At 41.1% G+C, this 25,412-nt stretch overlaps 1 protein-coding gene across 1 annotated transcript in view; it reads right to left on the reverse strand.

Moving 5' to 3' along the window:
- LOC139942556 (MAM and LDL-receptor class A domain-containing protein 1-like) overlaps positions 1–25,412 on the reverse strand; it is a 112,769-nt gene that overhangs the window by 57,287 nt on the left and 30,070 nt on the right. Inside the window, exons 39-67 of the mRNA XM_071939397.1 lie at positions 24,225–24,355; positions 23,255–23,384; positions 22,539–22,691; positions 21,551–21,798; positions 20,533–20,623; positions 19,980–20,117; positions 18,913–19,166; positions 18,019–18,376; positions 16,957–17,093; positions 16,386–16,590; positions 15,400–15,663; positions 14,609–14,739; positions 14,045–14,129; positions 13,434–13,556; positions 12,184–12,330; positions 11,280–11,545; positions 10,435–10,684; positions 9,612–9,831; positions 8,901–9,075; positions 7,918–8,020; positions 7,300–7,437; positions 6,512–6,699; positions 5,548–5,716; positions 4,967–5,110; positions 4,286–4,557; positions 3,452–3,686; positions 2,561–2,820; positions 2,030–2,159; positions 813–968 (exon numbers count right to left, since the gene is read on the reverse strand). Coding sequence (XP_071795498.1) covers positions 813–968; positions 2,030–2,159; positions 2,561–2,820; positions 3,452–3,686; positions 4,286–4,557; positions 4,967–5,110; positions 5,548–5,716; positions 6,512–6,699; positions 7,300–7,437; positions 7,918–8,020; positions 8,901–9,075; positions 9,612–9,831; positions 10,435–10,684; positions 11,280–11,545; positions 12,184–12,330; positions 13,434–13,556; positions 14,045–14,129; positions 14,609–14,739; positions 15,400–15,663; positions 16,386–16,590; positions 16,957–17,093; positions 18,019–18,376; positions 18,913–19,166; positions 19,980–20,117; positions 20,533–20,623; positions 21,551–21,798; positions 22,539–22,691; positions 23,255–23,384; positions 24,225–24,355 — 5,301 coding nt within the window. The remainder of the gene's footprint in view (positions 1–812; positions 969–2,029; positions 2,160–2,560; positions 2,821–3,451; positions 3,687–4,285; positions 4,558–4,966; positions 5,111–5,547; positions 5,717–6,511; positions 6,700–7,299; positions 7,438–7,917; positions 8,021–8,900; positions 9,076–9,611; positions 9,832–10,434; positions 10,685–11,279; positions 11,546–12,183; positions 12,331–13,433; positions 13,557–14,044; positions 14,130–14,608; positions 14,740–15,399; positions 15,664–16,385; positions 16,591–16,956; positions 17,094–18,018; positions 18,377–18,912; positions 19,167–19,979; positions 20,118–20,532; positions 20,624–21,550; positions 21,799–22,538; positions 22,692–23,254; positions 23,385–24,224; positions 24,356–25,412) is intronic.

Here is a 25,412-nt window from a genome sequence, read left to right on the forward strand (position 1 = left end):
TTTTCTATTGTACAATGTTTTCATTTTGTGTAGGCGCCTTGATCGGTTTTCTGGAAAAGTGGCATTATAAATCCATATTTATAATAAGGTGAGGTTTGTGATAGCACCAGGGCCCAATTTCATAGAGCTGCTAAGCACAAAAATTTGCTAAGCATGAAATCTCTTTCTTGATAAAAACAGGATTACCAGCCAAATTTAAATTTGTTGCATATTGCTTGATACTGGTATTCTTGTTTGCTTGTCCTAAAAATCACATGGGAATTTGGTTGACATTCCTGTTTTTATCAAGGGAGAAATTTCATGCTAAGCAAATTTGTGTGCTTAGCAGCTCTATGAAAATGGGCCCTGTTCTGAGAAAAACCGGTGGTTGACAACTCAACGGGTGCCAGTCAAAAGTCACACAACCATTAACATTCATGTAGCCAGGGATCACACCTACGTCAGAACGTTAACAACACATCCTGAAAAGCGGCAGCCAGGGGATCACAATCTGTTTCTCCATAAGGTTTATCGCGAATAGCAAAATATCAAGAGAGGGCGCTGTTAAACCCACACAAAGAAATAGGCGATGCGTGCGCGAGTCGTGCATGACAACATACACTGCATAGCAAACTTTGCCACACAGTGATCTTGGTTTCACAAACAAAAATTAATAATAACATATTAGTTGAGGTTTGCGGTAGAACCATGTGTAAATCTCTATAGAGTAGTGTTACAGTGATTGACAACTTCGGTCAGTTTGCTCTGATCTTCTCCAGGAGACGAGACAAAGCAAGGTAAACAATACAGTACGTTTTAGAATGACCACATACCTGAGGAATCTGCATAAGTATGATCCGCAGAAGGCCCTGTACCGGTGCTACCGGTGGCACCTGTAGTCCGAGTCCAATCAAACTGATCATCAGGTGTAGCCATCTGCTTCCATCCACACAGACCGCTCTCAAAGTCACAATCATGGGTATTAGGAGCTGCAAGTCAATGAATACAAGAATGAGAATAGTTACTGGCTGGCCTGGGCCCAATTTCATAGAGGTGCTAAGCACAAAAATTTGCTTAGCATGAATTATGAAATTTCTTCCTTGATGATAAAATTAGGATTACAAACCCAATTTCCATGGTTGCATATTGCTTGTTACTGGTATTCAGCTGTTGTTTGCTTATCCTGAAAATCAAGTGGAAATTTGGTTGGCAATCTTGTTTTTATAAAGGAAGAAATGTCATGCTAAGCAAATTTTTGTGGTTAGCAGCTCTATGAAATTGGGCTCTGATGTTTACTGCGTGATTTCATCAAAGTCACAATCGTGGGTATTAGGAGCTACAAAGAAAAGAATACAACAATAACATAACAATTATAGGGACAACATTTATATTTGGTTTGCAGTAATACCATGTGTGTGTCTACTTGCCGGTAGAGTTTGTTCTTTAGAAAACTGTCTTGCTAATTCTACTACTGTACCACGGAGAAGATTTTCTAGGTTTTTCGGGAGACTTCTCAGTTCTGAAAAGAACTGTCCTGCTTATTTACTACTACTTGAACAGAAGGTAGAAAATTGTATGGACTACTACTTTAGCTTATAGGATTGTTTTAAATGCACTACCACGGAGTGGAGTTCTTAATGGGCCATATTTTTGACCACGTGAGGGCGCTCTCAATCACTTCCGCGGTATATTCATTCCTACCCAAAACAGTTATTAAAGATTGGAACACATTACCACCACAGACATCTAATTCATCACGGACAATAAGACTTTCACAGGAGGCGTTATAACCCATCTCTAAAGCAATTGAAACTGTGGTGCAACGAAAGTGACAGAACGCCAATTAATCTGTGCAGGGCGAATTGCGTATACCCCGGAAGTGAAAAAAACCCAGTATTTATAGCGCCCTCGCGCATTCAAAAATAAGGCGCATTGGTCTCAACGTTTCGACTAGCTTGCTCTATTCATTGTCAGGAGAGTTTATTGTTGAGTAATAGGAATGTCCACAGAGACTATGTAATAATCAAGTACGTGTTTCCAAGGTACTTACGATAAACAGGAGGTGGAGGTGGTGTAGTAGGAGGGGGCATCGTCGGAGGGCAAGGACCGGACCAAAGATCCACGTCATCGATGGCAATGTCTCCCCGGTAGTCCGTCCCAGCGATTCCCTCAAAGATGGCCTGAATGAGACACAAAGTTCAAGTCGATTCGATTATAATCGATGCGATTAGAATGTAGGGCTGGTTTCACAAAGAGCGAACATTGATCATAGCTCTGAACCAATATTAAAAATCGCTTGAACGAAAATGTCAAGTCGTGAACTTTGCTGAATTTCACGTCAAGTCATATGCTCATTAATAGATTTCAATTGTGTAAAAAATCTTTTCATTCCCTTATCCAGCGCTTTTCTGAGAGATTTGCAAAAAGCCCCGTTACGTAATCACTCTCAAAGCGTCATAGTTGGGAGCTCCAATTTGTAATAACATTTGTTTAACATTAGTACCCCTTTTCTTTAAACCATCTCAGCTCTCTGCTCTAAACAATAATGGTTAAAAACTAATGTTAAAGATAATTATCTTACCCAGAACTCGTCGTTAGAAGACAGAGAAGCTTCACCCATGCGCCAGTAGTTTCCTTGTGATCCAGACCGGGTCCAGACCTGGGCCAGACTACTCGCTTTAGCCGACTGGACGTAGACATTCAAAGCGTTGACAGTACTGCCGTACATGTGGTACCAGAAGGTTAGGCAGCGCCCTGCTGAGGGGTCAATGTGTTCGCTGACGAACCAGGCTTTGTCTCCGTTGACCCTCGGACTTGAAGTCTCCAGGAAGATGTAGAAACCTGCAGAATGTATTCCAGAAACAAAGAGAAATAAATGACCCTTCAAAAGTGATGCTTGAAGCTTTATGAATAGTACAGCAGTAAGCAAAAACTACAAAAAATAGTAAAACTGGGGCTTCAACTGAATTAAATTAGATCACAACAATCAAATCTCTTCTCAAAACTTGTCTTATGTCACAGGTTTTCAAGGACTAATTTTGTTGTGTCTGTTTTTCTCTGTTTTGTTTTCGTTTTGTTTGTTGTTGGTTTTTACTGCGCCTTGAACACCCAAGAGGGTGGATACGTGCGCATTACAAGTCTTATTACTATTATTATATATATTATTATTATAAATCTCTGTTGAGGGAGTGTTGGCTCTGAAAAGAGCTGGTGTGGTCTCGACGTTTTGATTAGTAAACTCTGCTCGTCTTCAGGACACTTCTCCCTGGTGTTCCTGATGTGACGCAGCATCTTGTGCCACAAAGGCACTGGTAAAGGAATTGGTCTCGTACTTCAAGCTCAACAAAATCTTACAGTAAAATACTGAATGTTGAAGCACCTTTAGTGTCACAGAGTGACGGATTGGAGTGCTACAGAAGCCACTATTATTATCATCAAAAAACATTTGTGTAATTTATTAACTCTCTCTGACCTCTTCCAGTTCCAGTCGTATGATCAGTAGACGGTCCAGTCGCGTAGCTCGGCGTTCCTCCAGCATTCCGCAGCCAATCAAAATCATCCTCAGTACCCCTGTAGTTGGTCCATGTACACTCGTCGATTTCAAAATCGCAGAAACCGGCCGGTGGGCAAGAGCCGTCAGTGATATCAATGTCGTCAATGGCTATGTCACCAGAGGTGGCGGTCCCTGCGACTGCTTCGTAGACAAGCTGTTAAGAAATTAAAACAGTTTATTTATATTTTTGTAAAGCAATTTTGTTCCAAACCGTCTTAAAAACATTTGTTTATGAGAGGTTGCCAAACATCACAAGGCTACAGAAGGCAACTTTAAAATGAGGGCTACACTTAAATGATCGGCCCAAATCAACTGTCACCAGGGACACAGCGCCACCTACTCCTGGGGCTGAAACAGGGTTACCCCCCTTCACAGTCCGTAAAGATGTAGGCAAGGGTATTATCCACTAGGGGCATGGCTAGTAGAAGAGACCTTCCCAACTTTTTACAAAACAATTATAGGTTCGTGCCTTGCTCAAGGGCACAAGAGATATGACAGGGATTTGAACCAACTAAAAAAGCTCTAAGTATCGCCATCAACTCCAGGGGAGGCCTAGCACCGGCTCCTGGCTGGAAGAGACCCAGAGGCCGCCCTCGATCATCCTGGGCCAAACAACTTGGCCGGCCTAGCGAAATCTTTAGGACGGCGTTAGGCTTTAGGACGTGGACACAGGAGATAGGCGTGAACCAACTGACAACACCAGAGTCTGGGTCCTGTGAACTCGACCGCTCACCCACAAGTCATCAAACTTACTCTGAACTTCTTCGGAGAATTGGAATCAATGGTCACTCTCGCCACTCTCCACATATCGCCTTGGTTCCCCTTACGAGACCAACTCGACGTCACGAATGTGTCGCCCTCGTCCTTCTTGTAGACACTGAGTGATCCGATATCGTCACCGCTCATGTGGTACCAGAATGTCATGCAGCGATCGGCGCCGGGATCGTAGACGGCGCTGAGGAGACGAGCGTCGTCACCCGTCTGCCGCTTTGACGAGACTAAGACGTTGGCGTACATGAAGTAACCTTTAAAGAGGAGAAAAAGCTGAGTTACTCCTTTTTTTCTTGTTTTTTCCAGTGATGCTTCATTAAAGGCAGGGTACACTTTTGATCAAAGACCAGTATTCTCACTTGGTGTATATGTATCCCAACATATGCATAACAACCTGTAAAAACTTGGGCCCAATTGGTCATAGAAGTTGCAAGAAATAATGAAAGAAAAAATTGTTTAATTTCTTTCTCTGTTTTTGGTGACTGATTTAATCCAAAACCTCAGAGGGACCTCTCCAATTCTCTTTACGTATCGTTGTAAAAGTAGTTGGTTTTACCAGTAGTTTGTGTAGCTCTGTACATGTTGTACATTAAAGTAGCTTGAACAAAAACCCTCCTCAGGGGGAAAACAAAAAATCCTGATTAATGAGGTAAATTTACTTACCTAATGATGTTGAGTAGGTGTGATCTACAGCGGGTCCAGTGCCAGCGTCCTTGTCACCATTTCTTCCTCTCTTCCAATCGAAGCCAGCCGTATCCTTCTGGTCGTTCTCCCACGCACACATGTCATACTCAAAAGTACACTCATCTGTAAACCACCAAAATAAAACAAATTTGGGCGATCAGGGTCGTGTAGAGATATCTTTTACTCATTTAAGAAAAAAATAGCAATTTGCACTCAGACAAAAGTGTTAAACTTCTCTTAGGCGTGCGTCCAAATTGCATGTTACCCTGCGACTAACTATGCCATGGTGCGGTTTGGCGTGTCAATGACGCAGTAATCCTGTGGGTGGTGTGGAATGTTTGTCTGACAGCCGGGTATTTGAAAACAAGAGTGACGGTATATAGTGCGGGGAGAGTATCTTGCGGGTACATCATAGGAAATTATCTTTTGAGGAGTGTTGGCTCGGAAAAGAGCTGGTGTGGTCTTGACGTTGCAAACAGGAGTAAGAACTTATCTGTAACCACCAAATTTAAAACTCCAAACTAAAGCGATGAAAAATTGTCCTTAGATGACAAACTTACGTGCAGGAGGACACTGTCCGGGTGTTAACTTTATATCATCAACAGCGATGTCACCACCATATGAACGACCTACGACCCCTTCAAAGACCACCTGGTAGGTTTTGTTACTTGTCATGTAGTCATGAGCGAGATGCCAGACATTGGACTGGGTTCCTGACTTCTTGTACATCTATTCAGAAATAGAAATTTGATATAAATCATAGAGGAGGGCGCACTGGCCTAAATACGCGCTCTGGCATGCGAGCAGGCGGCCATTTTCTAAGTTGACAAAACAGCTATCTCACAGCGTGTGTTTGTGCGGCCATTTTGTAAGTTGAACAAACAGCATCGCGTGAGCATTCAATAAAAAAAAACTCAAACGTGTATTTCATATTCAGCACGCGTGCAGAATGACGCGCTTGTCACCTTGCGGTCCCGTGGCGTTTGTGCACGAAGCATCACTCGTGCGCCCTCTAGTTCTTATATATAACTCAATGATATAAATATTAATGATATTAACAAACGTTATAAAGACAACTATACCCCCCTATGGACTAATGTTTTCATACATGTATTGTTAATCTTGTTGGTTAAGCATTGGGATAAATGTTACAACAACCTCTTCCCCAGACATTTCATGGTAAATTTCATGCCACCCAATTCCTCCTGCGGTAAATTTTTGAACATGAAACCAGACTTTCTGCTTCTTCTCACCAATACACACTTTCTTTACTGAGATGTAGTAACAGAGAGCCATTCCACTAGCTTTGTTCCACGTATTGCATCGCTTTGAAACTCCATGCCTGGTGCATGTTTCCTTTCATCCTATCTAGAATGTTTTAAGAGGAATATAAATTCCTGCCTTCAGCTCCCTGAGTTACTTTCATCTTTAGTACTTTTGCTTCTTGTAGCCCCATACAAGAGTGGCTCTTAGCATTGTTTGAGGTAAACTTGCATACAAATAATAAATAAGGTTTATCCTTACCAACGTATAAGCCTTGTCATCACTAGTCATCAAGTACAGATTCAAGTCAGCAATGTCTGGACCGAACATGTGATACCAGAACTCCACACAGTACTCTGAGCTTGGTGCGATGTCTCCTGACATTAGTCTTGCCTTGTCACCTTGTGTCCGTGGGGAAGATGCCTCGATGAACATGTAGTAGCCTTTACCTGCAAAAAAAGCAAGTCGAAATGGCGGATTTTAAAAGTCATCCTTATGGACTGTGAAAGGGGTTACTCTGTTTCAGCCCCAGGAGTAGGTGGCAACATGTCCCTGGTGGCAGTTCTCAACTTGAAGAGGCCTTGTGAGTTGGGTGATAACTCATAAAAAAAGTTGTCAGTCGCAGGTTACTCCACAGCTTTCGCCCAGTACCAATTTGTACTGCTGCGTGGAGAGAAGCAATTATGATAAAGTGCCTTGCTTAAGGATACAAGACTGACCAGGCCAGGATTTTACCCCACATTCAGTAAATTACAGAATTTTAGTCCACTGCCCTACACCGCTCGGCTAATAACGAACAGCAAAATTGTTATAGAAACGTTTGCAGTAACACCATGTAATGACTATCTCTAATGAGTTGGGGTGGTTCTGAAAAGAACCGTTGGTTTCATTACATGGTGTTACCCCAAACCTTTCTATTTCGTATTTCCACCATGTAAAGTTTCAAATCCTACTTAGCAAAATTGTTTCAATACCCAGTACTTGCATAACACCTTTTTTTTGCGAGTGAATGCAGCAACGATTGGGTGATTTAGTAGACAATGACTAACCTGTGCCTAGAGTGTGATCAAACTGGGGTCCAGTTCCAGATGAGCCTGTACTTCCCTTCTGAACTGACCACTTGAAGTCAGCGACTTGGTCATGCTGCCATCCACAGATAGTATTCCCTTCAAAGTCACAGTTCAAATCTGGGAGCAAGGAATAAAATAAACAACAAGTTTGCTTTATGCAAAACCAAAGCACACAGCTTTTCTGTATAACTCCTATTGTATTCATTTGGTGTAATTTGCCTTAAAAGGATATCCGAGTAGATGATGGCCACGAATAGGCTGTCGAAAACAAAACTCTGAACTGTGAGAGAAAAAAGCTTCAGAACTTGCAAGCACTAAAGTGTGTGAGCACGAACCCTGCGAGGAGTGCAATATAATAATAAAAATAATAATAATAACAAAGTCTTTTATAGTGCACGTATCTGCCAACAAGGTAGAGGCGCTTTTTATACAGTTATACTGTTTATGCATTTTTAAAGAAAGATGGGTTTTTAAGTTTTGAATTCTAAGATCCAAAGTAGCACCTTTATATTGTAGCACCTTATTAAAAAACCGATGGATTCTTGGTTAAAAGTAACGACATCCCTTCCCTGCACCATCCGACGCAGGTTTTCTTACCTGAATCTTTGCCGCATTTGTCAAAGGTGATGTCATCAATGGCGATGTTTGTCAGCTGCTTGGGATCCAAGAAGCTGGATCCGGGGGAAGCCTCAAAACGAATCTGGAACAGACAAGAAGAAAGTATATGAAAAACTTGTCAGCTCTGAGTGCGTTCAAGTGTGATATTGTGAATGAAAAAGCCTTTGGATCGATATAAACTGTTGCCCAGGTTGTATACTCCCAAGGGAGCTGAGAAACATTAAAAAGGGATGTTATTGGCCCTATGACCAGGGCACTAATGTAAAGCGCTTAGAGTATTAAGTATTACATGTAGTTATTAGGCGCTATATAAATCGAAAGTTGTTATTATTATTATTACTAGGGATTACACTTCTGGGCCCAATTTCATAGAGCTGCTTAGCACAACAATTTGCTAAGCATGACATTTCTTCATTGATAAAAACAGGATTACCAACCGAATTTCCACTTGTTGCATATTGCCTGTTACTGGTATTCAGCTGTTGTGTGCTCATCCTGACAATCATGTGGACATTTGGTTGGTAATCATGTTTTTATTGAGACAGAAATTTCATGCTAAGCAAATATTTGTGCTTAGCAGCTCTATGAAATTGGGCCCAGGTACCAAAGAAGCAAGGCATAGTGAAAGGCTGCGGTGTTTGGCAATTTTGGGAAATTAGGTCAAAACTTGTATATAGACAGCTCCACCTTCTCAATTGGAGTGTCCATGACGACACAATTTATACAAAATATCGTTAAGAGAGTCACCAACTGTTTGTTTTTCTGGAAAAACTTGTCCTTTCCCTTTTAACAAGTCAGCGCTCTAACTGAGCTATTTGGCCCATGTTGCCTATTTATATCTTTGTTTGAGGGTGCCAATCACAAACCATACCATCGTTTGAGCTTCCGTGTAGCTAGGGATCATACCAAAGGCTGTAATACATCTTGGAAGCGGCAGCCAGGGGATCACATAATATACTCACCGTGAAAGTGTTTGCGACTCGAGGTCCAACCTTCAGTTTGCCAGACTTCCACTGATCTGCTGATGCTGATTTGATTACCGTGCTGCCGTCAGGGAGAGAGTTCTGATAAACGGTGGCGACCAACGATCCGGGATCATTACCACCTTGGAAATGATACCAGAAGTTCAACTCACACCTAGAGAGATGAGAAAAAGAGAAGTTCATGAAAATAAAAATAATTATTTTTAAACATTTTTGTGTGTGAAAGTAGACAGTGTTTTGTTTGATTTTAATCACTCATTCAGTCGGTCGCCCAACCGTGTTCAGAGGGGCTTGTTTTATTTAGTTTTTTGCAACTTCTTAATTGGTCTCAATGTTTGACTAGCCTGCTCTTGTCAAGGTCCTGGGTGATATGCCCCTGTTTTCCTTTTACAAAACTGCGGAAAGCACTGAGTATAGAGTGCTTAATAAAGTCCGGTTCATACTTTGTGTGAGCGTGAATGCGAAGCGAATGTTGACGCCACAAATTTGCAACAAATAATTCGCAGCAGTTCAACTCTGCTCAACTCACTTGCGAAAGTCGCTGCGAAAGGAGAGTTGTGACGTCAACTTCATGCCAAATTCACTTCGCATTCACATTCGCATGAAGTATGAACCGGGCTTTAGGGTAAGAACAAAACTCTAGCCTGCTCTAGTCACCACCAAGTCTCAAGTAATAAAGATTATTCTTACTTTGATCCAAGATCACCAAGCAACGGACTCTGTAAAATTGCCGTAGTTAGGAAAGTTCCAGTTGTACTGTCTACAAACATGTATGCTCCAGTACCAGAGGTATGGTCAGTGTTTGGAGCGTGAGGTTTGGAAGTATCAGAGGACAGTCTTCTTTCCCATTGATAGAGACCTGCCGTCATTCCGGTCCAACCACACTCATCCTTTTCAAAATCACAGTTGCCTAGAGAAGGAGAATTGTTTCACAAATAAATATTCAAGTCAAGTTGTTACACTTTGGAACTATATGTATATTTATAAATGTACTGCCTCTAGCTACCAGGCTAGCTCATAGTTCTAAAGGAAAGACATCTTCTCTAGCAATGCAAAGATCATGGGTTCACATCCCACTTGCCTGTGGATTTTTTTTCTAAGAACTCAGAAAAGTACCTAGTATAGAGTGCTAAATACACATCAGTGTAAAGGCAAAAACAAAAAAATAATTTTGTCATTTACATAAATTTCAGGTAATGCAAGTGGCCACCCCTTGGTTTATGTTCCGGCGCTCTAAAAACTGAGCTAACTCTCCTTTCTCACTATACTTTTTCGTTATTGAACAACTATATTGACAAAATAAAGAGCTCAGTTGGTACAGCAACGACACGTACATGTGTGTTGTGTAGGCCTAAAAGTTTTCAGAAGTTATTTCCCTAAAAAATATCCCATTGACAAAATAGGGAGAGCGCTAGCTCAGTTGGTACAGCGCCGGCACGTTTAACCTAAGGCTGTTGGTTAAAATCCCGCTCCAATTTTTCTTTGTGTAACCTAAGTAGTTCTTTTAACTTACCACAATTAGCTTCATCGGACTGATCAGGGCAGTCATTGTTTCCATCGCACACTAAGAGTGGGTTAATGCAAGTACCGTCCGTACAAGCAAACTGACCACCCGGGCAGGGGTCGACCGGTTTGGGTATAGCAGTTGGTTTAGGGTTGGTCGGCAGGCTACCGGTGTATTCCTTACAGGCTGTTGAGAAAGAGATATCGTCGATGGCAATGTCGCCGTAAGGTCCGTCACCGGCAGTCGCTTCAATTAATACCTGCAAGAGTACAAACGGAAATAAAACAGGGTCCAAGTAAATAAACATGCTTATATAACAAACAAGTTCTGAGATGAAGCTGGTTACCAAAGAAAATACCAAGTTCCTTATGTACATTGATTGTGACTGGTCCCCTTCTTGTTTACTTTTGCTTAAAATAAAAAAGTTTCTCCTATAAAATACCAACAATAGACTATAGTCATTTGTACAATATTCAGTTCTTATAACAGCGCTGTATCACACCCAATTGATGTCCCAAAGCACTCAGTTCATTTTTCCTGCACAAACAAAGCATTTGAAGCTGCATTAGTGTTAGATCTATTCCTTTACAAGTTCCTGGTCCTTCAGCAGAACTATAACCATTGACAGAAGGAAAGTTGTGCACTGTATTGCTGTATTGGGTTACTTATCCTTTGGAATGAGCAAGTCTAGCGAGCATTTCATCATTGGGGCCCATAAAAATGAACAAATTTGTTTCCTTCACAAGTTCAATCAGTACATGCTAGAACAAAAAAGTCACCAAAAAGTTCAGCATTCTCTGGGTTCTTATTTCATCCCCCCCCCCCTACAAAAAAAAACTAAAATGATCTCTGACCTGGAAGTTCTTGTCCCATCCCAGCGTGACCTCGGCCCTCTCGTAGAAGTCTCCCTGGTACCCGGACATGCTCCACACATTCTGCATGGTGCCGTAGATGGTATCCCAGATGTAGACATTCAGAGTACCGGTGTCGATGCCGTACATGTGGTAGTAGAAACGGATCTTGCAGTTGGAGGTGGTGTCGGCTTGGATGTTGAAACTGCTGGAGAGGATGGCACGGTCATCCTCCTTGGTTGAGGAGGATTCCAAATAAAGATAGGTTCCTGTCAACACAAAAATAGTCAGGCAGCTTAGAGCAAGTTGGAGTGCGCACATTTAGTCCACCTGTGGTCGACCACAGACTAGCAACGCACACGCGCAATGACGTACTCATCCGAACGACTCGTTGGTAGTCTAGTCAACCTTCCACCTTTTTGCTAAAGTGTCACTGGTACCCTTCTGCGCTAAACACATGTTAGAATGGAACATGCTGTTGGGACCAGTGAAGAAACCATGGGCTCGAGGCTGGTTCCAAATGGTCGACCACAGTAGTCAACCAATGGTTGACCAGCCTGGGTTAAAGTCAAAATGGTCAACCTTTAGTTAACCATTGTGCACACTCGAACTTTCTCTAAGTGAATGAATATGGACACTCTGGACAAAAGCACAAAAGCTTACCACATGCTCCTTATACCTAAGGATGGACTTGCCAGTTCGTGCCATGGAAAATTTGCACAATATTTAATTAATCCCATTCAATTCAAACTGAAGTTTCCCCTTTCATTAGATAAGTTAAGCTAATTTATGTTTAACTTTGTAACTTTGTGTTTCTTTTCCGCATATTGATAGGCATTATTTATACATGCAGAGTCTTTCTCGAAGGCTAAATGACAACACAACACACATTATTATTATTACTGACCCGTAGAGAGTCCAGTGGTGTGGTCTCTAGCGGGTCCAGTCCAGGGTGTCCGAGTCTGGCCTTGTCCAAGCCTCCAATCCAGCTCATCAATGTCCAGCTGATTCCAGCCACACAAGGCATTCTCAAAATCACAAATGTGGTAGTTGTCTGCAAAAAGAAAACAATAAACAAAAGTCTTAAAAGTTACATAATACATTAATTTACCTGGGCCTTATTTCAAGGTTCTGCTTAAAGTCGAATTCTGCCCTTGCAATCACCATTAAAGAGAATCAGAAGGCGAGTTTTGGGAGAGAGTGAAATCCTGTGGTGTCAATTTGCGACTGATGAAGCAAGAAATACGGTTGGTACCCACTGAACGGATTTGATATTCTCACAAAATAAACTACAGCATTTAAAGGCGCACTTTACTGAAAAAGATAAACATTCAAAGGCGCCGGTCAAGTTTTAGCAGTTGTTGGAAAGCAAGCAAGAACAAGTGTGTTTTGAGTTTCTGCTGGAAGAGAGTGATGTTGTGTATTTGTCTGATGTATTCCGGAAGTGAGTTCCAGAGTCTTGGTGCTATGTTGGAGTAAGCCCTGTCCCCGTAACTGGCCAGGCGAGTTCGAGGAACACGGAGTGTGTTGCTGATAGATCTTAGACCTGGTCTAGTTGTAGGGGTGTCAAGAGATCGTGTATGTAGGGTGGACCAGAACCATGTCTTAATGAGTATGAACTGCATTCAGCTTTCACGGGTGACTTTTATTTCATCTCTCTTAATTATTTTGCCTTTCAATAAGCATTACTTTGCCCAAAACCAGAACTTAAATAATTTAGTTTATATAAAAGCAAACAAAAGTTTCTTAAAGGAACACGTTGCCTTGGATCGGACGAGTTGGTCAAAACAAAAGCGTTTGTAACCGTTTTTTATAAAATGCATATGGTTGGAAAGATGTTTTAAAAGTAGAATACAATGATCCACACAAGTTTCCCTCGAAAGTGCGTGGTTTTCCTTCTACTGTGCAAACTAACACAGCCGGCCACTTATGGGAGTCAAAATTTTGACCCCCATAAATGGCCGACGTGTTAGTCGACGAGGTAAACGGAAAACCATGCAATTTCGAGGCATGTTTGTGTGGATCATTGTATTCTACTTTTACAACATCTTTCTACCCATATGCATTTTATAAAAAACGGTTACAAACGCTTTTCAAAGACCAACTCGACCGATCCAAGGCAACGTGTTCCTTTAAAACTTGATTGTTTTGTCTCACCGCAAGATTGCTCATCACTGTAGTCTCCACAGTCATCAGTGAGGTCACAGAGACGATTGTTGTCCACACAGTTGCCACGGGTACAAGTGAACTGATCGGATCCACACGGTGTAGTTGAGGCAGCTGGTAAAAAAAATTAATAATTGTATAGAAAGTATTTATAAGCGCACTTATTTTATCAATCAAATTGTTCAACAGACCTTATGCATTGAAGTCATCCAGCGGCCATCTACGAGGAAAAGCGATGACAAAACAATTTAAAGATTTGTACGTGCGGCAGGATTGGCCATTAAATGCTATCCTTTCGACCTCTAGTTGAGGGCGCCCAACTCTAATGACGTCATTCGTATAAGTTGTATATTATACAAGTAGGATTTCAAACTTTGCATAGTGGGAATATAACCAGTTGAGGTTTTCGGTAGCACCATAATCTTTTGATTAGATTTGTTTCTGATTGGTCAGTTGTTGACAACTCGGGTGCCCAAAACCACCGTTTCTATTCAGAGAAAAGATTTACACATGGTGCTACCGCAAACCTCACCTTATTAGATTATAGAAAAGCTCATGAAATTAAATCAGTCCTTTTTTGGAAGCCGACGATAAAAACTTACCTGGAAGATTGCAGCCAGTGAAGGAGATGTCATCGAGAGCAATATCACCAAGGACAGTGAAGGATCTGGTGGCTTCAAATGTTATCTATAGGGAGATTAGAACTGGGTTAGACTAGTTCAAACTGGCACAAATTGGACCACAGCTTAACAACATATAATCTATAAAAAGATTGGAACCGGGTTAGACTAGTTCAAACTGGTATAAACTGGATCAAAGCTTAACAACATACATGTACATGTATGCAATCTTTAGAAAGATTGGGACCGGATTAGACTAGTTTAAACTGGCACAAAGTGGACCACAGCTTAACAACATGTAATCTATAAAAAGATTGGGACCGGATTAGACTAGTTTAGACTGGCACAAATTGGACCACACCTTAACATCATGTACATGTGTAATCTATTAAAAGATTGGGACCGGATTAGACTAGTTCAAATGGTATAAACTGGACCAAAGCTATAAAGTAGACTGCTGGGCCTAACACAAGGTTTACACATTACACAAGGTTGGGGGGTTCGAATCCCAACCAGGTAGTTCCAATAAAATGATGCTAGACTTACTGTGAATGGTTGAGTGACCCTTCCCAGACCATACTGTAGATTGTTCCATTGGTCTGGCCGGTCACGGTTAAAGTACACTAGACTTGTCCTAGTCGGCCCGGTTGACATGTACACCTCGAGAGACCCAATGTCTAAAAATGAAGGAAAAATTGTACAAATTATAGATTTCAAAAATATTATGTAGACTCGCAAATAAATTTGATAAAATGAGGCCTGTACACTCAGAGTCATTGGCAGGAAGAATACAAAAAATTTGTTTTTTAAGGCACTGGACACTAATTGTAGTTTCTCAAAATAATTGTTAGCATAAGAACTTACTTGGTACGAGAGTTGTTGATAGTATAAAACCTTGTGAAAAACGGCTCTCTCTGTAGTTTTTGAGACATAGTTAATTTCTCACTTAAATAATAAACGACTTTAGGTCTGAATCCTTTTAATAGGCATCTGAAAGCACACAAAGTTGTGCAACAAATGTATTTTTTTCTTGTATTATTCTCTTGCAACTTCAATGACCAATTGAGCCAAAATTTTCACAGGTTTGAATATTTTAGGCATATGTTGGGATAAACCAAGTGAGAACACTGGTCCTGGACAATTACCAAAGGTGTCCAGCCGTCGATTTCACAAAACTCTTCCTAACTTAAGACTAATCTTATGACTTAGGACAAGTCCCAACCCTGCACTGTAGCATACAGACCTTAAGATTAGTCCTAAGTAACTCGAGATAAGACGAGTCCTAACTCTTTGTGAAATCGACCCCTGTGTCTTTGAAAGTATTTATTTGACTTTACCTTTTCCGTACATGTGGTACCAGAACGTTAGCAGACATGTAGAGGAGGCTTGGTTGAGAGTTGGTGACACTAGAGTAGCCTGGCTGTAGCTGGATCCAGAGTTGGCGTTCACAAACATGTAATGACCTGCAGCATTGTTAAGAGTGTGATCCTTGGAGGGACCAGTGTTTGCCGACGGAGTAGCTCCAGATCCGAGCTCCCACTTGTAGGAGCCAAGACTTTCATCGTTCCAACCACAGACTCCATTCTCAAAAACACAAGATCCTAAAAATAAAATTAAATAATGATTTATTCACTCTGTTTGGGTAAAAACCAAAATTAATGCCAAAAATAGGATTTGAACTACCGGGCAATCTCGATAGTCTAGTTGGTAAGACACTGCTCTAGAATTGCAAGGGTCGTGGGTTCGAATCCCACCCGAGTAATATGCCTGTGATATTTTTTCACAGGTCTCTGGAAAGTACTGAGTGTACAGTGCTAACACACATCGGTGTTTACGATCGACAGCTTGTTCGACAGTCTCTAGAGGTTAACATGCTCGATCTGATTTTATAATTCAGTGCCAGGAGTGTCATTCATGGTCAAGTTCATGCAAGGACCAATGGTCAACTAGTGGTTGTTAAGTGGCGTATGTTAGGCATGCGTAAAGAAGTTGAAGAGCCAACGACTCTGGTGGTCATGTCATGTCAAAGCAACCGATGGCTCATGTACATTTTCATTTTCTGATAATTTTCTGATACATTTTACTCAGCACTGTGCTATGAAAATGACTAATGATAACCAGTCATGCAACCATGCCCCGTAGACTGATTCCACATAATCAACCTCCAAAGTCCAACTATCGTCTTGCAAAGCCCAACTTTAGTATGATCGACAATAGCTCTAGCGCCAACTTGGTCAAAATAACTTTGGCCCTGAGAAAATCTAACAAAAATTTGAGCCCAAAATTCCAAAGAAATTTCTGATTGGTCACCCTCATTACTCACCGCAATCCTTTTCATCAGATTGGTCACCACACTCGTCAATGAAGTTACAAATCTGAGTCTTGTCCGTCAAGCATTTGCCGTTCTTACAGATAAACTGGCACGCCGGTGGCGGTGTGGGTGGCGTGCATAGACCAGGATACATCATGATGTCATCAATGGCTATATCACCTTGGTAACTGGATCCCTGGATGCCTTCAAAGACGATCTGATGAATATTTAAATGAAAAATGTTCATACTATGAAGATTTCCTTAAAGTTCTAATTACTTTCACATCACATGTCCATGTCTTTCAGGTGCGAGACCTGTTAAAAACCTAAAAGAAGGCATGTTTCCAGCACATGCTGACTGATTTTAAAGTGTCTATTGTCTTAAACTTAAACAACACAATAGCCAGCTCATTTGCCCTGTAGTTTACAGATTCCAAGGAGCACTAGAAAAGTGGTTTAAGAGCAGGACTCATTTATAGCTGTGTGAAATTTCTCATTCCTTGTTTATCCTAGTTTTCCTTGCAGCATATACACCTATTGAACTGAACTTCCATGCCTTTCCCGGTTTTCCCTTACTACTTGCCTCATAGACAGTGTTGGGTTTGGCTACATCCACCAGTCCCTGCTGCCAGAAGTTTCCTTGTGATTTGTCTTCTGAGAAGAGCTTAGTCCAGAACGCGGGATGAAGGACGTCGCTTTGTTGCCAAACATTCAGAGAACCTGCCAAAACAATTATTACAAAAACTTTAAGCCGTTGAGAAAGGGTCGAAACGTCAGGGCATTAATGTTTGGGATGAAGGACGTCGCTTTGTTGCCAAACATTAACAGAACCTGCCATTGAGAAAGACTCTACATCTAGGGTCAAAACGTCAGGGCATCAAAGTTTGCAAAAACTTTATGCTAAATAAACCAACAGGAAAACACATACTTTTCATGGTCTATAACAGGCAGGAACAAATTGAAAAAACAAAGTCTGAAATTGTGGACCTGCCAAACATAATGAGGGATAAACACCTCTGGCTTGACGTTGTGCATGGAATCTCGGTTGCGACAGCTAAATGATGATGAATTGAAGGGGGATGGTAATTTTTCTGGGTTCTTTTAAGTGCACTAAAACTCTCAGCACACAACCAGAGAACATGTACAGCTTTACATCACATATGAAGGACAAAATAATGGTCAAGCATCTTGCCCAAGGATACAACTACCGCAACCAAGCTGCGATTCGAGCCCACACTTTTTAACCTCGGCTTTTAACCTGCATTTTGGTTTTACAAAAGTTTGTGTGCACACGTCTGCCTGGAAGATGCTTGGGTCTTGAGAAGAAACTAAAACAGCTTTATAGCTGTGGTTAGTTCTTCCTTGTTTCCTTGAAATGTTTCTTCAGCTTGACAGTGGAACTCTCCTTGGCCTCTGCTAGTCGTTTCACAATGTCTCGTTTCTCAAAGTGTCAGCTCCAGACTCCTTGAAAGTTGCCTCATAGGCGAGTAGTCGGTGAGGGTGTGGTGGTATTACCAGCAGAACAGGAAAATAGCACAAAAGACCTCTCGATCACAATGCTCTTCAAATATTAAATTAAAGGCCCATACATTATTTTTTTAAGTTATTTTGTCCCCATTATATATAAAAAGAAAAAACAACTCACCAATATGGTTACCATACATGTGATACCAGAAGCTCAGGCACCTGTCATCTCTCGACAGTGTCTCCGATATGAGGTATGCATAATCCCCTTCCACTCGCGGACTTGACGTCTCGATAAACGCGTAATACCCGTACTGATTCCCCAGGGTGTGGTCGGTGTCCGGTCCCGTGTAGTAACTGCTCGTCTGACCGTTGTTTCTCGTCCAATCAAAATCGTCGTTTGGAATATTCATGTAGGTACAATAGTCTTTCTCGAAGTCGCAGGCCGCGAGTCGGTTGCACTGGGTACCGGTAAGATCGATGTCGTCGATAGCGATGTCTCCTTTGGGACCGGAACCGGATAAGCCTTCAAAGACAATCTAAAAGCAACGACAGGAGAAATAACTTTTTTCAGAAATATGTTTTTTCGTAAATAATTAAATATACCTAAAAGCACTGAACATGTTTGGTAATTGTCAAAGACCAGTCTTCTCACTTGGTGTCTCAACCAAATGCATAAAATAACAAACCTTATGAAAATTTCAGCTCAATTGGTCATTGAAGTTGCAAGAAAATGTTGAAAGAAAAAACAACCTTGTTGTACAAAACAGTGTGCTTTCAGATAGGAATAAAAGGCTTCTGGCCAGAAGTCTTTTATTATTTTAGTGAGTATTTACCTCTTTCTCCAAAACTACGCTACTTTAGACAGAGTCGCTTCTCACAATGTTTTATACTATCAACAGCTCTCCGTTGCTCGTTACCAGAAGTAAGGTTTTATGCAAATATATAACTTGAGTAATAACCAAACGTGTACAGTGCCTTTTTAAAAAACAATATCTTAAACATGTTAACTGATGAATTCAGACATTAGATAGTGCTTGCTACAAAAAAAAACTTTTCAAAAAATGCTACTCACCCTGTACGGATATGCTGATTGGATAGACACTTCACTGACCATCCAATAAGCAAAGTTGCTGTAATACCTGGTCCAGACCGGTGTCCCCATGCTACCTTTGACCTCGATGTAAATCTTCATGGCGTTGATGTCTTGTCCAACCATGTAGTACCAGAATTTCATGCAGGTCCCGAACGTCGCTGGGTATTCTTCGGAGCGCATACGGGCGACGTCTTTATTGTTCTGCCCTGTCACATCGATGTACATGTAATGGCCTAAAGGTGGAAGCAAATAATAATTTTCAAAATGAGCTCCAAACAATGTCTTTTTTCATCACTCTAGGTATGATATTTTGCCCTTAGAAAAAAAGATTTAAAAATTGTATTGGATGCAATGGCAGACCAACATCTTTATTGCAGAGCTTTAATGCAGAGTTTTAATGCTCATTATCTATTGTGTGTTTTAACTGTTTGTCCTTTTGCTCTTTTTAAGGAAATTTCACAATTGAGTCAGACTTGCGGATTTCTGGAGGGAGTTTGTTCCATAGGTAGGGACCACTGTATAAACCAAAGGCACCCTGACTAAACACTTTTTTACAGATGGTAGAAGTAAGAGTTGTTGTGTCTTGCAGTTTAAAGGCAGTGGACACTATTGGTAATTACTCAAAAAAATTATTAGCATAAAACCTTACTTGGTAACCAGTAATGGGGAGAGGTTGATAGTATAAAACATTGTGAGAAACGGCTCCCTCTGAAGTGGAGTAGTTTTTCGAGAGAGAATTAATTTTCCACAAATTTGATTTCGAGACCTCAAGTTTAGAATTTGAGGTCCCGAAATCAAGCATCTGAAAGCACACAACTTCGTGTGACAAGGGTTTTCACAGGTTTGTTATTTTATGCATGTTGAGATACACCAAGTGAGAAGACTGGTCTTTGACAATTACCAATAGTGTCCAGTGTCTTTAAAGAAACAGCTGTCGCGATGATAGACAGTGAGAAGATTGTTGAGGTAGACAGGTGCTGAGGAGTGAAGGCATTTCCAGACCAAGAGACTTTATGTGATAATGACATGAATTAATGAAGTTATACCTTGTAATGTGCCGTACGTATGGTCAGTCGATGGACCAGTCCCAGTGGTATCTGTGAATCCGCTTCCAATCTGCCAATCAAAGTCATCGGTTTGATCCTGGGAGTATCCGCAGTCACCATGCTCAAAATCACAAGTGTCTAACACCGACAAATTAAGAAAAGAAAAACAGTTTTTACTACAAGCGACTGACTCTAGGCAGACCTGGGCCAAAACAAACTAATAGAGCTGCTTCCGCAGAAAATAAAACAATTTTCTGCTTAGATACATGTACTTTTGCTTTAATCCATAATACATGTACATGTTATTGTTTAGATTTTTTAGGGAAGTATTGAAATAAATAGGTATTTGAATTGAATTGAATTGAAATTGTACATGTGACATGGTTGTTGGGTTGTTTGCTAACCCTGTTCTGGTAAGCATAAATTTGTTATGCTTAGCTACTTTTTGTATTGAACTCATAAAAATAGGAGAACCATATGTCAGATTTTGAGGGTAGTTTAAGATTGGAAGTTTGGAATATACATGTAATTTAACTTGGGTTATTGAACTTACATAGAGGTGGGCAGTCACCGTTGTAAATTGCGAGGTCATCCAGAGCGATATCACCAGACCATGAGTTGCCTCTCACACCCTCGAACACCACCTAAACACAAACATGAAATCCCCGTTGAAATTTAACATCTCTTATATCGTTGCGGTACCCGCTGCCAAAACATAGGATTCGAACTGCCTCTAGCTACTGGGCAACCTGGGTATAGTTTAGTTGGTGAGACACTGCTCTAGAATTGCAAGGGTCGCGGGTTCGAATCCCACCCGAGTAACATGCCTGTGATGTTTTTTTTCACGGGACTCGGGAAATTACTGAGTATACAGTGCTAACACACATCAGTGTATGGGTAAAAACAAAAATTAACATGAAACAAGTTAATTTCTCTAGTTGGGTTAACCAAACATGATCATCAGTTGGGCAAAGTTCTAAATTGGTTACAGGCAACCAGAGACAGGCAACCAGAAATATCTAGTTACTTCTCTAGTTGGGTTAACCAAACATGATCATCAGTTGGGCAAAGTTCTAAATTGGTTACAGGCAACCAGAGACAGGCAACCAGAAATATCTAGTTACTTCTCTAGTTGGGTTAACCATACATGATTATCAGTTGGGCAAAATTCTAAATTGATTACAGGCAACAGAAACATCTATAATATTTTGATACATTTCAACTACAAAAATTATATAATAATTGACAAGAACAGCTTTTCAAAATTCCCACTATTAGCTTCACGCTGAATCAAAAGACAGATCCATCATGTCCATGGGAGTTACTGCAACAATGAAAATGGGCCACTTTTCACCTGTAAGCACATACCGCGACAAAACTGGACCGATTGTAACAAATAGTTTGTCAAAATCACCGTAACAAAATTGTCCGTCTCCTGGTATTTTCATTTTTAGAATATGAGTAACATAAAACTATAGGTGCTTTTACAACAGACGAGTTACTTTTTTGCTGTCTTTATGTCATTTGCAATGTCAGTGTCTGGTACCCAATGTCCCTCACTAATTACTCACAGCAAAAGTGCCCTTCATCCAGACTTGACCATACTTCCATTCCGGCCCCTGATCACCCTTGCGCGTCCACTGAAGTGTGTCCTTACTGCTGTCGCGTTGCCACACATTCAGCGTGTCGATGTTGGGACCGTACATGTGGTACCAGAATGCGACGCATTTCCCGAGGTCCGCAGAGACCATGTCAGGGGAGAGGAGTTGTGCCTTGTCGCCCGAGCTCTGCCCTGACGCCTCGATGTAGATGTAGTAGCCTAAGGAAGTGAGGAAAAAAAAAATTGAGCTCTATTTTGTAACGACATGATCTCGCAAATATGTAAGGTTTTATGCTAATAATTATTTTGAGTAATTACCAATAGTGTCCACTGCCTTTAAAATTTTCATCGGGGATAAATAATGTTAGTTCCCAACTGCCTCTAGGCTACCAGGCAACCAATTGAGCTCAAATTTTCACAGGTTTGTTATTTTATGCATATACTGAGATACACAAACTGTGAAGACTAGTCTTTGACAATTATCAATAGTGTCCACTGCCTTTAACTGAAAGCTTCGTCAAAGAAAGAGGCTAGAATAAAACATCTTTTCATCTGGCAACTGAAAAGAGAAGGGGTTCGCCCAGATGTTCCTGGTTTAAATGGCAGCATTATGCACCAAAGGACCTTGAAAACCATTACATGGTGCTATGTAAAAGGAGTAGGGGTGGATTTCACAAAGGTAGTCCTAACTTAGGACTAGTCCGAGGCAATGCTAAGAGATAGGACTTGCCTAAGTTAGGACCAGTAACTCATCATAACTTAGGACTGGTCCTATCTCTTAGCATTGCCTAGGACTAGTCCTAAGTTAGGACTACCTTTGTGAAATCCACCCCTGGTCTCATAATTCAAAACGTAGTCCCACATAGCTTGCAGGAAAGTACTGTATGTTAAAGCGCCTTGAGCGTCACCAAGTGACGGATATGCGTGCTATATAAGAAGTCACAATTATTATAACTCACCGTTCTCACTATTTGTGGTGTGATCCTTGGATGGTCCTGTGTCACTAGAGGACGTACCCCCTTTGTCTCGAGTCCAGTCAAAGTTGTCACCATTGGTGATCTGAGCCCACTTGCATAAGTCTTGCTCAAAGTCACAGTCGTACACACTTGGGGCTGACCAAAAAAAAAAAAATATCTTTTTATTAGGCCACATAAAAAACAAATTGTTGATCGTCCTTTTTTTTTTGCTTATGGGGAGGGAGGTTTTGAACGGTCCGGCGGGGGCGATCAACAATTTGTTTTTTATGTGGCCTTATAACTTCTTTTTTTTTGGAGACACAAGGCCAAGGGTGAAGGCAATTCAAGTTGTAGGCTCCAACTATGTTTCCAGGGGCCTGATACAATGTACTCACCGAGAGTGGGAGGCCCTGGGGTTGTTGGTGGTGGCGTTGGGATTATAATACAAGCTGAAGGCTCAATGTCCTAATACGTACCATGAGTGGGAGGCCCTGGGGTTGTTGGTGGTGGAGTTGGGATTATAATGCAAGCTGAAGGCTCAATATCCTAATACGTACCATGAGTGGGAGGCCCTGGGGTTGTTGGTGGTGGAGTTGGGATTATAATGCAAGCTGAAGGCTCAATATCCTAATACGTACCATGAGTGGGAGGCCCTGGGGTTGTTGGTGGTGGAGTTGGGATTATAATGCAAGCTGAAGGCTCAATATCCTAATACGTACCATGAGTGGGAGGCCCTGGGGTTGTTGGTGGTGGAGTTGGGATTATAATGCAAGCTGACGGCTCAATATCCAGATCATCTAATGCCATATCACCTCGGTAGTCATTCACGTAGGTTCCTTGGAACAAAATCTAAAAGGAGAAAACAATAAAAACAAATTCTCAGTCTTTCTGAATTTACTCAACAATGGATTTGAACCATGATGTTTTCTCTTTCCTGTCTCTTCTTCATTAATAATAATGATGATTACATTTACATGAAGCGCTTTATACTAAAAAAAGCTAAGCGCTTCACAAAGAAAATATATGTAAACAATGAAGTAAGCAAACGGGAAAATTAAAGCTAGAAATATACAATTAAATAATCTACATTAATATACATTAAACGGCACATCGGCTGGGGTGAGCGCAGAGGAGCTGTGTTCTGGCCTGCTGTACCAGGGGCCAATTTTGTAGAGTAGCTAAGCACAACAAAATTATGCTTACCAGACCAAGGTTGGAGCCTTATGGTCTGCTTAAAGTCAGTGGACACTATTGGTAATTGTCAAACACTAGCCTTCACAGTTGGTGTATCTCAACATACATGTATGCATAAAATAACAAACCTGTGAAAATTTTAGCTCTATCAGTCATCGAAGTTGCGAGATAATAAAGAAAGGAAAAAAAACCTTGTCACACCAAGTTGTGTGCATTTAGATGGTTAATTTCGAGACCTCAAGTTCTAAACCTGAGGTCTCGAAATCAAATTTGTGGAAAATTACTTCTTTCTCGGAAAACAATGGCACTTCAGAGGGAGCCGTTTCTCACAATGTTTTATACCATCAACCTCTCCCCATTACTCGTCACCAAGAAAGGTTTTATGCCAATAATTATTTTGAGTAATTACCAATAGTGTCCACTGCCTTTAAATGATTGGAACTTTCTAGAGCTTTCAAATTCTACAATCCTTGGGTTTCTTGTTTTTATTCCTACCTGGAATTCTTCTGTGCTTGTGACGGTTATCTGTTTGGTCAGCCAGACGTTGCCATGGTCACCCGACTCAGACCACAACTGAGTCTTGGCATTTGTCTTGTCTTTAAGGTAGACGGTCAGAGTGCCAATGCCTTGAGATTAGAAACAAACGGATTAAGGGATTAATCATGGGATGAGTGTACATGTAATACCAAGAGCCATGGTGATTACTTTTTAGTCACGTTAATCCGGAGGTCGTTGGTTCGAACCCCACTCTAGTCAATTCTTTGTTTAACCCCAAAAATCATTTACAAATTTACCCAGTCAGTTTCCCTTGTGGTTCATATTGATACTTTTTAGTCAGTGAGACTCATCTCCGATGCTGTGCTGGATTAGAAAGATTTGGCAATCCTCACCAAGTCACCAAGTCATTAGCAATTACTCAGTGAAAATATAGACCTATCTATTGCAACGTCACAGCCCATGTTTTTGCTAACCAAGGTTTGAAAACTATGCAAAACAAAAACAGATAACAATGTTACCAAAATATTCAACGTTGTGTTTAAATTGTTGGAAATAAAACAACCACCCAGGGAGGTGTTTCATTCAATTGGAAGTTTGTAGAAAACTTTGAATTTTGCTAACAATAAATGTGAACACAATTGAGAGTTTTACTAACAATCGGCCATCCATGCCAACCAGCTTTGTTTATGAACATTAGAAATGTCTACCTACATTATTACAGAAACAAATTAAGTCTGCCACCCTACCTTTGCCGTACATATGATACCAGAAGGAGAGGCAGGAACCATCCGTTGGATCATACATTATTAGAGAAAACAAGTTAAGTCTGCCACCCTACCTTTGCTGTACATATGATACCAGAAGGAGAGGCAGGAACCAGCCGTTGGATCATACATTATTAGAGAAAACAAGTTAAGTCTGCCACCCTACCTTTGCTGTACATATGATACCAGAAGGAGAGGCAGGAACCAGCCGTTGGATCATACATTATTAGAGAAAACAAGTTAAGTCTGCCACCCTACCTTTGCCGTACATATGATACCAGAAGGAGAGGCAGGAACCAGCCGCTGGATCATACATTATTAGAGAAAACAAGTTAAGTCTGCCACCCTACCTTGCTGTACATATGATACCAGAAGGAGAGGCAGGAACCAGCCGTTGGATCATACATTATTAGAGAAAACA

Source organism: Asterias amurensis, chromosome 10 (assembly GCF_032118995.1).
Source record: "Asterias amurensis chromosome 10, ASM3211899v1".
Lineage (NCBI taxonomy): Eukaryota > Metazoa > Echinodermata > Asteroidea > Forcipulatida > Asteriidae > Asterias > Asterias amurensis.